Source organism: Grammomys surdaster, unplaced genomic scaffold (genome assembly GCF_004785775.1).
Source record: "Grammomys surdaster isolate TR1022 unplaced genomic scaffold, NIH_TR_1.0 125934, whole genome shotgun sequence".
NCBI classification, from domain to species: Eukaryota; Metazoa; Chordata; class Mammalia; order Rodentia; family Muridae; genus Grammomys; species Grammomys surdaster.
This window is the reverse complement of record NW_021620757.1, coordinates 1,671,761-1,687,083: the sequence shown is the minus strand read 5'-3', so window position 1 is coordinate 1,687,083 and position 15,323 is coordinate 1,671,761. Positions and strand designations below refer to the sequence as shown.

Here is a 15,323-nt window from a genome sequence, read left to right as displayed (position 1 = left end):
TAAGATGTGGCACATGCATTTAATCCTAGTACTTGAGAGGTAGAGGCAATGTTTGTCTTAAAGTTCATTACTGTTTTAAATAAAAGTTATGATACTATAATCTCACATTTTTACTGCTACTAGGTTCTTTAGATGAGAAGCTTCAGATTTATGAAGAGATCAGTAAGCAGCACCCCAGAGCAGTTTCACCAAGAAGATTACCACTGAATTTTGTCCCAGGTAATACCAGGATATCTTTGTAATGTTAATTTGAAATTAATGGATACCATTAGTGTTTTAAGCTTTTCTTTCTCTTCTAGAGTTTATGTCTGTCTGTCTGTCTGTCTTTCAGTCTGTAAAAGTAACTTTTATTCTCCTGATTAATTGTTGTCTCTGAGGCTTACTGCCCTCATCTGCTAATGTAGTCCTAGTCCTGGAAGTTTCTAGCCTTCATAGAATCTTATCTAGGCCTTGAATGTCTCAGCCTCTGAGACTTACTGCTGAATAACTTCACTCTTTCAAGTTCTTAGGTAGGCTGTTTTGTAAAGCAGATATGTAATAGTAAATAGTCTGATTTTCTTCTTAAAGTGATAATTATAAGACAACTAGGAAGAAGAGAGATAATTGTAAAATGAATAAGTAGTCTTCTATTCTGCCTTTGTCACTGACTACCAAGTTAACTTGTTACTATGCTACACTTGTTTGAGCCATACCATAATGCTTTTGATACTACTTGGTGTAATTTCTGTTTACATGCAGAAATTGGGTGTAGTGGACTCAGCCCAAGAGCTTACACAAAGTAGAATCATGCATATTTTAAGCAACTGCCTCTTACTGTTTACCATAATATTGTTAATTCCTCTGTATGACTGAGGAAGTGCTGGGAAGATAGAACTACTTTTGATTTTAAGGGAAGTGCAGATCTAACTATAAATGTTAATGTTAGTTTGTGGCTTTTAAAAGATGAATGCATAGGGCTTAATAAGAGATTAGAAATCTGAAAATAGTATAATAAAGTTTTCTTTGATTTTCTTCATTACTTAATGATATTGCTTATGTGCACTTTACTTAGTATAGTTAGCTCAACCAAATAAGCAGTCTAGTCTATTGGTTTGGGATTGCTGGGATTCATTGTGCACTTTTGTTATTCATAAAGAAACCTAGGAAAACATTTAAATGATAACGGCATATGATGCCTTGTAAAAAATTTTAACTCATTTGTGTGTGTATGTGTTAGATGGGTGTGGGGTGTGGTTGTCTGTGTATATATGCTAAAGTGCACGTTTGGAGGTCAACTTGTTGGAGTTGGTTCTCTCCTTCCACTCTATGGATTCCAAAGGTTGAACTTGGGTTATTAGGCTTGGCACATGCACCTTTACCCACTGAGCAATCTTGCTGACCCATGTTTCTGTTTTTAATGAATAAATAAGTTCAAGTCTGACTGTCATTATGTCTATATGCCTTCATTTAGAAGTAGATTTCTTTCAATATTCTCTCCCTCCTCTCAGTCCATTTCCTCCCTTTCATCATCATCTTCATTTTCCTTTTCCTTTTCCTTGTCTTTCTCTTCTTGATGGGTCTCGAATATCCCAATCTGGTCTCCAACTAGCTAAGGATGGTTGTGAATATCTGATTCTTTGTCCTCCACGTCCCTGGTGCTGGGATTAGAGCCATTCACCACCACAACCTGTTTATTGTGGTGCTAGGGATAGAGTTTAACGCCTTTGTGCATACAAGGATGTTCTTACCAACTGAGGAACATTTCTATCCCCTTTTATGTTTCTGATTACAAAAATAGTGACAGAGTCTGCTTCTATCACAGCAGGAGGATGTTAGGAGGATATTGAGGTTGGTGGGAGCCAACCTTAGATACAGAAAGCTTCTGTCTCATAAAACAACCAAAGATACAAAGAAATTTTTGTTACAGGTAACAATAATAGGAAATGCACTTGTTTGATGTTGCAAGTAGGTTGTTTATTACTTCATAGCTGAGTGCCTTAGTTCTGTCTAACATATAACATTCTTTTAGTATCATTCTTATTCTCTAGAGGATGTTCTCTGTTGGTAAATATTTTTAAATTTATGTTATAAACACTTCCATATCACCAGTACCTGAAATTATGCTAGGGGTGTAGTAGGATGATTGTTGAAATTAGTGATACCACTTTAGTGTTTAATCAGATAATTTGACTATTTCTTGAATGTAGTACCTGTCATAGAATATGTGGCAAATACCGTATCAGTTGTCTTCAAGAGTGTGGACCGAGTTTATGTTAGGGAGAGATTAGGAAGACTGCTTGCTCTTGTGATTACAGTCAAGTAGTCAGTACATGATACTTAAGACTGCATAATCATTTCCTCTGCCTGTTTCTGAAGCATTCCTTGAAGATACTTTGGAAATTAGGGAAAATGTTAACTGAAACATTGCTCTTATGCTTTCTTATGTGACAAGATAGGCTGACTTTGGGGGTTTAAATCTGGTTGCAGAATAATTGTTCTGAAGGAGCTTTATCTGTTCAGTTTAGTCGATTAAGAATTGACTCAATCAACCACACTTTGCTTTTATCTCTAGGTAAAAAATTTCGAGAACTCATGGATAAGTTCCTGAGACCAAACTTTAGCAAAGGATGTCCACCTCTGTTCACTACTTTAAAATCTTTGTATTGTAATGCAGAAAAGGTAAGTTTGTTTTTTATTCAGTTTTACTATTACAGGAAGATTTCTATAAACTATGTTATGATTTAATTATTTTCTCTATTGTACCAAGTTTCCCTTTTTATCTTCTATACCAAATAATTGTACTTGATACATCAATTCTATATACCAAAAGTATAATAGTATAAGTGATAACAAAGGAATTACTGTGCTGTAAAGTTTAGAGGAAAGAGAAGTATTTTCAAAATACTGAGATATGCTGAGCAGTGGTGGCACACATTTAACCTCAGCATTAGGGAGGCAGAGGTAGGCAGATCTCTGAGTTCAGGGCCATCCTGGTCTAAAGAGCTAGCTCTGGGTCAGGCAGTACTACTGCAATAAGAAATCCTGTCCCCAAAAAAAAGAAAAAAAGAAAAATGATACACAGCTTGATGTGATGGAAACCACTTGTAATCCTAGCCCTTGATAGACTGAGGCAGGAGACTTGTCAAGAATATGAAGCCAGCTTGAGTTTCACAGTAAATTCCAGGTCTGTCTGGGCTAGTGAGACCTGCTCTCTAACAAACAAACAAACAAACAAATAAATAAAATCTATTATTAGAACTTTATATTTATATTTAGATATTCATAAGTCATTATATATTTCACAGTGTAACTTTTTTTTCAGTTTGTAATCATATTAAAGTTAGCATGGGTAATTGAATTTACAGTAAAATACCATTAGGTCAGTGGAGTTGGAGTAACTAGTTTTAATTAGTAGGTTAAATCCTAATAGGTAGGTATAATAGTTTTAGGAGTTGGGGAAATAGCTCAGTCATCAGTATAGAACTTGCTCTACAAGCATCCATGTAAAAAGTGAGCATGTACTTAAAAATCCAGTACTGGGGAGATGGAGATTCCTGGAGCTTGTTGGCCGAGTGGTCTTGCATAAGTAACTAGTCCCAGGTTTCAAACAGCAGGGCACATGCACAGACATCACACACACACATTCTCATTCTCTATCTCTCTCTGTCTCTGTCTCTCTCTCCCCCCTCCCCCCCATGTGCATCTGAATACAAGACTTAAGTCACTTAAGTCTTGGTTGTAAATTTGGAAGATAAATGGATAATTAGAACCTGATAGGAAAACAAGGTGTTGTAGCACACACTTGCAGTTCCTGTTACTTGGGAGACAAAGCAGGAGGATCACTTCAGCTTAGGATCTGAGACTTAACTTATGCAACATAGCCCCCTCCCCACTAAAAAAAAGGGGAAGAGGGCTAATAGGAAGAAAGTTATATTTTATTCCTAAGCAGTGTTTCTTACTTATTAAGGTCACAAATCTTGTGCCTGGTCTTTTTTATAGTCAAGTATTTTAAAAGGCACTGTTGGACATTAAGATTTTCATCAAACCTCTATCAGGTTATTTAGGTTTGACCCAAATTTTTAAAAGTAATACTTGTGGGTAATAAAATGTTGGAAATAAGATCAGTGACTAAAACAGCTGATTGGCTCGTGAGGCCTTGAGGGTCCTACTCAAACCATTTTCAAACCACAGTGGTTGGTGAGTTATGATAGTCATCTCAAGTTTCATTGTAGGCAGGTTCAGGTTTAGTGGACTCATAGCTTGTTGGGAATTCTGACTCTGTCAGTCATCTGCTTGAGCTTAAGTCATGAAGACCATAGGTCAAAGGCCACACTTTTACAAAGTTTAGTCTCTGCAACAGGCACAAATATTTTCCCAGGCTGCATTTTAATGAATCTTAAATAGAGTTTCTTTTAATTTAATAATTGAAATTTAATAGAGCTAGATTCTTTAGTCCTAATCAAATATAACTGCTTGGAGAAAATACTTGGAATTAAGAAGGTTTAAAGTTTTCGAGAAGTTTGGAACATTTTGTTGGTTTCCGTCACTGTGAGAAAATATCAGTGATAAATAGCTTCAGAGAAGGGAAGGCGTGTTTGGGTTCATAGTTTTGAGGTTTGGTCTGTGGTTTCCTGGCTCTGGTAAAGCTGAGCATCTTGCTAAGGGGAATGTGAAAGGAGCTATTACATAATGGCGGGCCAGCAGGAATTGAAAAGGGAAAGGGAAAGGCTGGAATAGCAATATACTATGAAAGACATGCCTTGCCAGTGACCTTTCCTCCCACATAGGCCCCTCCTACAATTGTGTTGTCATCACATAGTAGTGACATCAATTAGGAATTGAACTAGAGGACCTGAGTTTGAATTCCAGCACCTAATTAAAAAGCTAGGTATGACTGTGCTTTCCTGTAATTCTTAATGTCCCATAGTCTAGCTCAATAGGTGAGCTAGTTTACTGGGAAAGACCCTGTCTACTGGGAGCAGGCTGACCCACTCCCTGGTCTAGCATAGCCAGTGGGAATCTGGGGAGAAAGCAAGCTAAATTACAAGCAGAGTCTGGCCAGATGGTGACCAGCTATGGGCTGCTCTGCTTCCAGAGGCCAGCAATGCTCACTGGGCTCCTGACTACGCTGGTAGGCCTTGACAGAGCTGCAGGGCTGTGTCTCTGGCCCGCAGAGCGCCTGCATGCACGCACACTCTCGCGCGCGCGCGCTCTCTCTCTCTCTCTCTCTCTCTCTCTCTCTCTCTGTGTGTGTGTGTGTGTGTGTGTGTGTGTGTGTCTCACACACCACCCCTCTCCTAAATCTACCTGGTTGGTTCTAGACTCTAAACTTTGTATTTTTTTCATGACATTGATAAAGCAGTAAGAAAACATTAAAGTTTCCTCCTAGTGCTCCTAGGGAAAAAAAAAGACCCTATCTAAAGGTAATAAGGCAAAATGACTGAGGAAGATACCAGATGTCTTGTTTTGGCTCTTGTTCATGTACGCCTTCATACTCAGGTGCATATACCACACAAGCACACACCTCACACACAAAGTGAGCTTTCAGTATATAACAAATGAATGGGCTTATTTTTACATATTACCTACTTGATAATGAAGTGGGTGCCTATGAGAAAAACTTAAATTATTTTTGTGTGTATAAAGTGTGAGTACAGGTGTGCACATGCCAGGACACCCTTGTGAAAGTGAAAGGACAACTTTTGGAAGTTGATTGTCTTTTTATCATGAGTTCAAGGGGTTGAACTTGGGACATCGGACATCAAGCTTGTGAGGCAAGTCCAGACCTACCGAGCTGTCTTAACAGTCCCAAATTGTCATTTTTGATAAAAAAAATTTTTGATGCAGTCTCAACTGTGTAGTTCTGGCTGTCCTGGAACTCACTGTGTAGACCAGATTGACCTTGAACTCACTGACATCCTTCCACCTCTGCCTCCTGAGAGCTGAAATTAAAGGCCTATTCACTACATCCAATTAGTTAGTTGTACTCCTGTTATTTAAAATTTATTCACATAGTATGCTGTACTCCAGAACTGTATGGTAAATCCTATTTAAAATCTGTGTTTAGAAGCTGGCACAATGGTTCAGCAGGTTAATGGTTATTGCCAACAAGCCTTATCACTCAAGTTTGATTCCTGGAATACAGATGATGGAATAAGAGGAGACTCTTGGATGCGTTCCCAGATAACCTCCACATGTGCTATGATGTTCTCGGCTGGGGAAGGGAATACCAGTATTCATACACGCACAAGTAAAAGATAAACATATAAAAAATATATGCTAGCTACAGTGTTTAACCAGTCAGTAGATGGCAGTGTTAGTTAATCAAAAATAAAAATAATTGCCTCATACTTAAAACAATTTGAACACTAAATTTATAAGCCTGAAAGATGTTTTAAGTTGCAAGTATTCTAAGAAAGATTGGTGGGATGTCTGCTACCTTTAATTTTGTTTTATCAGTGGTTCTCAAACTCTTGTGTATGTTTTAACTAGAAGCCTTGTTAAACAGAGAGAACCAAACTTTCTGATTCTGTACGGATTGTCTGAGAATGTACATCTTGGAGGCTAGAGAGATGACTCAGTGGTTAAGAGCAGTGGCTGTTCTTGCAGAAGACCTGGGTTTGGTTCCTTTCTGGTACCTATGTAGTAGCATACTGCAGTTTCAAGGGAACCAATATCTACTTCTGGTCCCTGTGGTAAACGTGTGTGTGTGTATATCTATATCTATATCTATATCTATATCTATATCTATATCTATATCTATCTATCTATCTATCTATCTATCTATCTTCAAAACACCCCCCTCTTTTTGTTGTTGTTGTTTTTTGTTTTGTTGGTTTTTGGGACAGGGTTTCTTTATGTAGCCCTGGAATTACCTCTATAGGTCAGGTTGGACTCATTTCTGAGATCGTCTGTCTCTGCTTCCTGGGTGCTAGAATTAAAGTGTAGGCCACAATGCCTGGCTCAGACAAAATACTTTTACATAAAATAAATATTTTTTAAAATATACATCTTGGGTTGGAGAGATGGCTCAGCAGTTAAGAGCAGTGTCTGCTCTTCCAGGTCCTGAGTTCAATTCCCAGCAGCCACGTGGTGGCTTATGACCATCCATAATGAGTTCTGATGCCTTCTTCTGGCATGCAGGTTTACATGCAGATATACATTCATATACATTAAATAAACAAATAACTATCCCTGGATTCCACCTTCAGAACTGTTCCTTTGAAAACAAAATAATTCCATTAATTTCTAGATCATGAGTTTGTTTATTTGCTTGCTCATCCATCCATCCATCCATCCATCCATCCATCCATCCATCCATCCATCCATCCAAGATAGAATCTCACTAAGTAGCTCTGAAAGACACAGAAATCTACCTGCTTCTACTTCTTCAGTGCTGAGACTAAGGACGTGTACCACTACATCCAGCCAGTCTCTAGAGTTTATTTGATCTTCAACATTTTTCTGAAAAATAAATGATGATAAAGGTGAGAGCTAGCATTTATTTATTTTACTGATAGAAAATGCAGATAATTATGGAGTGCGGTGTGCCAGTTCTGTACATGTCTACAATATCTAGTGACTGGATAGGGTAATCAACATCTCTGGCTCCTTAAATAAGTCACTTGTGTTAGGAATGTTTGGGACTCCTGTCTTGTAGTTTTAGAAAAAAATAGAATAAATTGTTAGGAACTATAGATCAGGGATTCCTGAACTTTTTCACTTGTGACTCCTCTTTTTGCCTGAGAAGTTTTTATTGACCCTTGAGTTTATATGTATTTAAAGTAAGTATATAGATCAAATATTTACTGATAATAATCCATGATGACATTTATTTTAAAACACCACTTTGTCCATTTATTGTTGTATTGTTTATTAAAAATGAGAGCAAATTTGCATGCTAATGGTGGGTGTGCTTATCTGTGTTTTCTAAAGGATTAAATCTTTTTTGTGTGTTTTTTTTGGTTTTGTTTTTTATTTTATTTTTTGTTTTTTGAGACAAGGTTTCTCTGTGTAGCTCTGGCTGTCCTGGAACTCACTCTGTAGACCAGGCTGGCCTCAAACTCGGAAATCCACCTGCCTCTGCCTCCCAAGTGCTGGGGTTAAAGGCGTGCGCCACTACTGCCTGGCAAGCCAAGGTGTTTTAAGTAGTGTTTGTTGCCATTGTGTAGTGTGATGAAGTTAGCAGTGCAAAGTGTTCTTGTTACATCGTACCAGAAATACCTAGTATTCACTGTGTGTCTGTTATTATTATTATTATATTATTATTTTGATCGTTGCACATACAACAACCTTTAAATATTCCAAACACTTTGAGTCTTCCACATTTGTGACCCCGAAGGCTACAATACAGTTTAGTAAGTGTTAGAGAAGTAAACTATACTCTTCTTGTCTGTTTCAGTAACTGCTACATCTTCCTGTCTGTATTCAGTGCCTGTTCTATCAACTTTCTATCCTCCCTTACTCCTCTGGACCTCTAGTGAAAATAATTCTACTCCCATGAAGTCAACTTTTTTGCTTTCACATCAGAGACCTACCTCTTGTCTTTCAAGACATGAACTTACTGTGTAGCATATGTAGGTCTCAGGCTTACCACCCTCCTGAGGGCCTAGATTAGGTTTGCATGCACACACACTCCCCAGCCTCAAAGGCTCTTTCAAATAGTGGTTCAGTGGGGCCACTTTCTTGTAATCCCAGCAGTTGGAAGGATGAGAAGGAAAAGTTGCTTTGACTTTGAGGCCAGGACTATGTAGTGAGTTCCGGGGCCGCTAGTCCTGTATATCTAGACTCTATTAAAATAAACAAACCAAAACAAAGTTATTTAAAATACTGTTTTAAACTAAACATTCTTTGTCTTTAAAGAATCATTTTAGCCAGTTTCTACTAATATCACATTTTCATTAGGTATGCTTGACTGTGTTTCCTTGTTTGTTTTTTATTTCATTTTATTTTATTATTTTATGTGCTGGGTGTTTTGCTTGCATGCTTGTTTGTGTACTCTGTGTACATAGTGCTCTCAGAGGCCTGAAAAAGGGAACCAGATCCTCTGGAACTAGAGTTACAGACAGTTGCATAGTAAGCCTAAGAAGTGTTTTATTTTGGCTTCCCTCTCACCCCTTTTAGTTTGGGCAGTGGAATTTTTAACCAGTGATATGATTCATGGCTTCATGAATGCTATTCTTTGACTTTTCATGGTACATATTAATTTAGATTCAAAATGAAGACAATTAAATTATTCTGTCTTTTTCTCTTAGGTGGAATATGTGTAGAAGGTTCCCTTCACAGCCATATCTACCAAAACCTGCTCAGGGTTTTATGATGCATGATCTAGTCTTCACTTGCAGGAAACGTGTAAATAGTACATTTTTTGTTAATAAAAGAGACTTGGGGAAAGAAAATAAATTTAATTGTTCCAATTTTCATAAAATACTTTTAGCAGTATTTAGATAAGGAAATTAGAAGAAAAGACTTCTAATTGTATTAAGCACAGATTCTACTTTCTGTTCTTTGCCAGAGTTAATAATAGTAAACAAAATAATATAGTCATTTAAAAATGTTTTGTTTGTATATGAAGTTTGTACATGTTCCTGTGAGTTTGTGCACCCATGCATGCAGGTGCATGAGCGAGTCTGTACATGTGTTTTCCTCAGTTACTCTCCGTTTTATTCTTTGAGACAGGGACTCTAGCTGAACCTGGAGCTCAGTGGTTTGGCTAGGCTGCTAGCCAATGAGTTCCAGGGATCCTCCTGTCTCTACCTCATCAGCTTGGTGGTTGTGCTGCTATTGCCAGCTTTTATGTGAATGCTGGGGTTTGAACTCCGCTCTTCATGCTTATGTGACAAGCATTTCACTGACTAAGCTATCATTTTTAATGTGTAAACTTTTTTAACATATTTTTAAAATTATTTTTTAAGATTTATTTATTTATTTTATGTATGTGAATATATTGTCACTCTCTTCAGACACACAGAAGAGGGCATTGGATCTCCATTACAGATGGTTGTGAACCACCATGTGGTTGCTGGGAGTTGAACTAGGACTTTTGGAAGAGCAATCAGTGCTCTTAACCACTGAGCTATCTCTCCAGCCCATACATAAATTTTAAACTTTGGGTCATTTCACTTTTTTGTAAGTAGTGACATTTTATAAAATCTAAACATTTTTATATTAGTTTCTAAGTTTATAGACCAAAACAGGGAAACAAAGACAATTTAGTTATTCATGTAAGTGTAGTAATTTGTCCTTCAATAATGTCATGATTCTGGAATTGGGGGCCTAGTTCATTAGTAGATGCTTTGAAGACCCTGGGTTCACTTTGAAGGCCCAAGGTAGATTTGATCCTCAGGTCTGGTGTTAGGGCAAGGGGAGTGACACCAAAACCAAACCAACCAACCAAAACCTCAGGCTTTTTCTTGAGATGAGAACTTATGGAGGTGGTTTTTGCTTTTTTTCTCTCTAAAACCATTAATAAAGACAACAAAGCTTCCACCCCCCCCTCTTTTTTACTCAGTCTTCTAAATGTTAAGTTTGGGAGATTGGAGAAAATAGTATTTTGATACCTATAGTTTAGTTAACTTGTGGTTTTGAAATGTATTGTTTTAGGCTATAGAGATGGTTTAGTGATTAGCAGCACTTGCTGTTTGTTCTAAGGGTCTTTGGTTCCCAGCATACATGTCACACAGTTCAAAGGAAGCACAGATTCTACTTTCTGTTCTTTACTGGGATCAACAATAGTAAACAAAATACAGTCATTTAAAAATATGTTTTGTTTGTATATGTGATGTTTGTACATGTCCCTGTGAGTTTGTCTTGACTCTAGTTTCAAGCATCAGGCGCCTCCTCTCAATCTTTCCAAGTATCTACACACAGATTTCATACATACAAATTGACACGTAGCAATAAAAGTAAAAAGTAAATTGTTGTTTCAATCAAATTAGTCCAGAAATAAAAATGCCTTCAGTGAAGCGTTTTTAAATTTTAAAAAATATGTTTCTTTAACAGGTTTCAATAATCCAGGAACTTGTTACTAATTATGAAGCTTCTCTTAAAATGAATGGCTTTTTTAGCCCTTATGGTAAGTTTAACCTAGACTAAATTAGAATTTTATTGCTCATTTCAATCTAATTTTAATCACAGAAAAACTATTTTACATTTACTATGTGTGTGCTACATACATGACTATTTATTAGTTTTGAATTAGTGAATGAAAGAATTTTTAGTGTTGATTTAAAATTTCCATAATTTTTTTGCCTGGGAGTTAGTCTTAGTTAACAAGGAAAACAGACTTAAGAGGTTAACTAGCTTGTCCAAAATTGAGTATTTAATTAGAATTAGAACCTTTTTTCCTTTAATCCTTAAACTATCTACTTTTCTATTCTTTTATTAATTTTAATCATGTCTGATTTGCCCCTTTGATTCTCTGTAGAGACATATGTAAATAAAGACAACTTAATTTAGAAAACCCTATAGAATCATTAAGGTATGGGACAATTTCTTTAGGTTCTTTATGTGTCTTTTTCACATTGCACTTGGAGTTTGGAGTTTTTTGTTTCTTGATTTCTGAATTAAAAAAAAAAAAAAAAAAAAAGAATGTTTTCCCTTCATGCGTGGTGCTCCATGGAGGCCAGAAGAGAGCATTGGATCCCTTGAGACTGGAGTTTCAGACAGCTGTGAGCTGCCATGTGGGTGCTGGTACTTGAACCTGGGTTCTTTGGAAGAGCAGCAAGTACTCTAAATTCCTGCCTCCAAACCATCACCTTCAAGTATTTTAAGACAAAGTTCTAACATGATTTTACCTGTAAAGACCTTAGTATGCATCTTTGTTTAAAAAACACACATATGTAATACCTGTCCACATTTATATTTTTCTCCCACAATCCAAAATTGATATTTGTTTTATTAATCTAGATCTAGTTAAGGCCCGTGGTTTACATTTGATGGGTTTTGTGTACTTTTAATATATTCTATGATCTCTCCTTCCTTTTAAGCTAAAATGCCTTTTTTCGAAAGCTCATTTGTTTTGTAGACTTTCTCATTGTTTTCTCATTATCTCAAGGATTGGCTGATTTCTTTCTCTTGGTATCACTGTCTTTTACTGTTGTTTCTTTGTCGTAATTAATAGATAGTAGGTGAATAGATTTGAGTTCTGTTTGAATACTTCACAGGTGGTGCCTTGTGTTGGAGAGTGTATCATATCAGAAGGCTGGCGGCGTTCTCAGTATCTCTGATACTGGGTTTCTTATCAGGCAGATGTGCCTGTTGTCAAGTTCCTCTGACCTAAGGATTTAGGCAGTCGGAGGATCCCTTATTTCATTCTTCCTCCCCATTTATTAGCTGGACAGAGCTGCTATCGGTTGAACCGAGGGCCTTATTTATGCTAGACAAGTGATATGCCACTGACTCAAAACCCCAGTTCTGAATTTATTTTGTTTTATTTTATTTTTTTGGCTTTTCAAGACAGGGTTTCTCTGTATAGCCCTGGCTGTCCTTTAACTCACTCTGTAGACTAGGCTGGCCTCAAACTCAGAAATCCGCCTGCCTCTGCCTCCAAGTGCTGGAATTAAAAGCATGCTCCACCACTGCCTGACGCCTGAATTTATTTTAAGAAACCTTCCTTTATATACTTTGGTCTCCTGAGTTAGATAGCATATATGAAAGATAAGTATTTGATTTTTTGTTCTTATTGCATTTTCCTACTTAATTTTCTATTGCCATGACAAAACACCATGACCAAGGCAAGTTCTAAAACAATACAAAAACAACAAACATTTAATATGGGTTTATGGGGAATGTCATGGGCTTTGAAACCTTAAAGCCAGGTCCTCTAACAAGGCCATACCTCCTCTCAAATAGTTTTAGCAACTGAAGATCAAACATTCAAATATATGAGTGTATTGGGGCCTATTCTCATTCAAACCACTACAGCTTTCTAATTTATGCTTTAATGTGTTTACATTATTGTCTTGTTATTTGATTAGTTGACTACATATACTAGGAGATCTTCTGTTAACATAATACTGATAAATTCACTCTGCCTCACTGTAAACATATCTGCCATTCTGCAGGTCATTTTGATTGCTTCTTTAGTACAGGATAAGGAGCAGGATAGAGCTCAGTTAATGTATGTTATGTGGCTGCTTTTTTTAGTTGACTTTGGGCTGTGTACCCTAATCTTGTATTTGTGGCATATCAAGAATTTTTATTTTTTTAATCTCATCGGGTATATTCTGAGTCATATTCTTCTACACTTCACCATATTCTTCATCAGAGCCAGGATGCTCTGGCTGTGTTAAAGCTTATGCTATGTGTCTTAGAGTTTTACTGCTATGAACAGACACTATGACCAAGGCAACTCTTAAGAGGACATTTAATTCGAGCTGGCTTACAGTTTCAGAGGTTCAGTCCATTATCATCAAGATGGGAGCATGGCAGCATCCAGGCAGGTGTGCAAGAGAAGCTGAGAGTTCTACATCTTCATCTGAGGTCTGCTAGGAGAAGACTGTCTTCCAGGCAGCTAGGACAATGATATTAAAGCCTGTATCCACAGCAACACACACATTCTAACAAGGCCACACTTCCTAATAGTGCCATTCCCTGGGCCAAGCACAAACCATCACACTATGCTAATTGAGACAATTAGACACTAGTGTGGTACCCCTTGTAAACTTGGTACACATTCCTCTGCTTCTGTTGTCTATTTGCTAGGAGCATATATTTTAAACATGGGGGCAATGTGTAATGTTTTGCTGAACTCATGTTGTGATAGGTAGGTAGTTTCTTCTATGAGTTACTTTTTTTTTTTTTGATTATTTTTCTGGTCATGTTGTGATAGTTAGGTAGTTTCTTCTCTGAATTACTATTTTTTTAAATCATTTTTCTGGTTCACTGCATTTTGCTTTCAGCGAGAATTAGATAGTTTTTTTTTTTTTTCTCTAGCACTGTTTATTTGGAAGTAGGGGTTAGAAGTCTCTTAAACTATGATTTTATTTCTCTGCATGGCTGTTAACCTTTTGAACTTGATGTTACAGAGTCATACCTCCTTCTGTTGAGACTCATCATTTTTGCTAAGCTTTTGCTCTTAATAATAGCAATCGATTTCATTCTGAATTGGGGAGAGAAAACTTAGCATTCTTCCTATAACAATTTTAATATTTGTTTGATTGTAGATAATGGGGAAAAAGAACCCCCAACAACTCTAATTTGGGTCCAGTATTTCCTGGCACAGCATTTTGATAAACTTGGACAGTATTTTCTGGCTTTGGAATATATTAATGCTGTGATTGCTAGTACTCCAACTCTAATAGAATTATTCTACATGAAAGCAAAAATTTACAAGGTAAACTTTTAATCTTAATTTTTGAATAGTTGTAATTGGGTCATTTTAAAAAACGACTTGAAGTAGCAGTAACTCCTAGGATTCGCTGGCAGTTTTTTCTATATTCTAATAATCCTAAAGAATTCTTTATTGTGTAACCAATGTTGCCATTTGGTTCAGTTCTTAGTGAAATCATAACTAACTAGTTTTTAGGTAAACTAGTTTGACAAAATCATGTCAAACTTGGAACCCATTCTTATACATTGTTTTCTATTCCTGTACACTCCTTTTCTCTTGCTCATAAATGGTTTTTCCTAACACCTCCTCTTCTACAGCATATGGGGAATCTCAAAGAAGCTGTGCAGTGGATGGATGAAGCACAATCTTTGGACACAGCCGATAGATTCATCAATTCCAAATGTGCCAAATACATGCTTCGAGCAAACATGATAAAAGAAGCAGAGGAAATGTGCTCCAGGTTCACAAGGGTAGGGAATAACATACAAGTATGTAATTGTCTGAAGTAGGAAACTTGAAGTTCTGTGATACAAGTTTGTCGTTAAATTCCTAAGAATACCTATTTCAAAAAATCCCATTAATCTATGTTCTAACTATGGCTTCTTACTTTGATGTTTTTGTGTGTGCTCCTGGCTGCAGAATTCAGTTTGTGCTGAATATGGTGGTGTATACCTGTAATCCCAACATGCAGGAGGCAGAAGCAGGCCAATCTTTATGAATTCAAGGCCAGGCTGGTTTTCATAGTGAGACCCAGGGTTGCATAATGACACCCTGCCTTAAAATAAATAATCTTTAAAAACTTAGTTCGTATCTCAAATTTGTCTCCTTTACACTGTTTGATTTCTCTTTCATTTTCTATTAAGTCATATTCAGAATTGCTCAGATTTCTTTCTGTGTATTTTCTGTGACAGTTTTTTTTTTTTTTTTTTTTTATTGGATGATTTATTTACATTTCCTATGTTGTCCCCTTACCCCATCCCCCACCACCCCCTCGGAACCTCCAATCCCCTCG

The 15,323-nt window shown here is 36.9% G+C and overlaps 1 protein-coding gene across 5 annotated transcripts in view; it reads left to right on the top strand.

The window, feature by feature from the left end:
- The window catches only part of Naa16 (N(alpha)-acetyltransferase 16, NatA auxiliary subunit), a 58,698-nt gene that overhangs the window by 20,123 nt on the left and 23,252 nt on the right, over positions 1-15,323 (top strand). For all 5 annotated transcript variants that reach the window (XR_003709408.1, XM_028752714.1, XM_028752713.1 and 2 more), the window contains 5 exons: positions 124-219; positions 2,552-2,658; positions 10,981-11,053; positions 14,145-14,314; positions 14,629-14,781. Coding sequence is in view for 4 of the 5 variants with exons in the window: in XM_028752714.1 (XP_028608547.1) it covers positions 124-219; positions 2,552-2,658; positions 10,981-11,053; positions 14,145-14,314; positions 14,629-14,781 (599 nt within the window). In the remaining variant the exon portion in view is untranslated. The remainder of the gene's footprint in view (positions 1-123; positions 220-2,551; positions 2,659-10,980; positions 11,054-14,144; positions 14,315-14,628; positions 14,782-15,323) is intronic.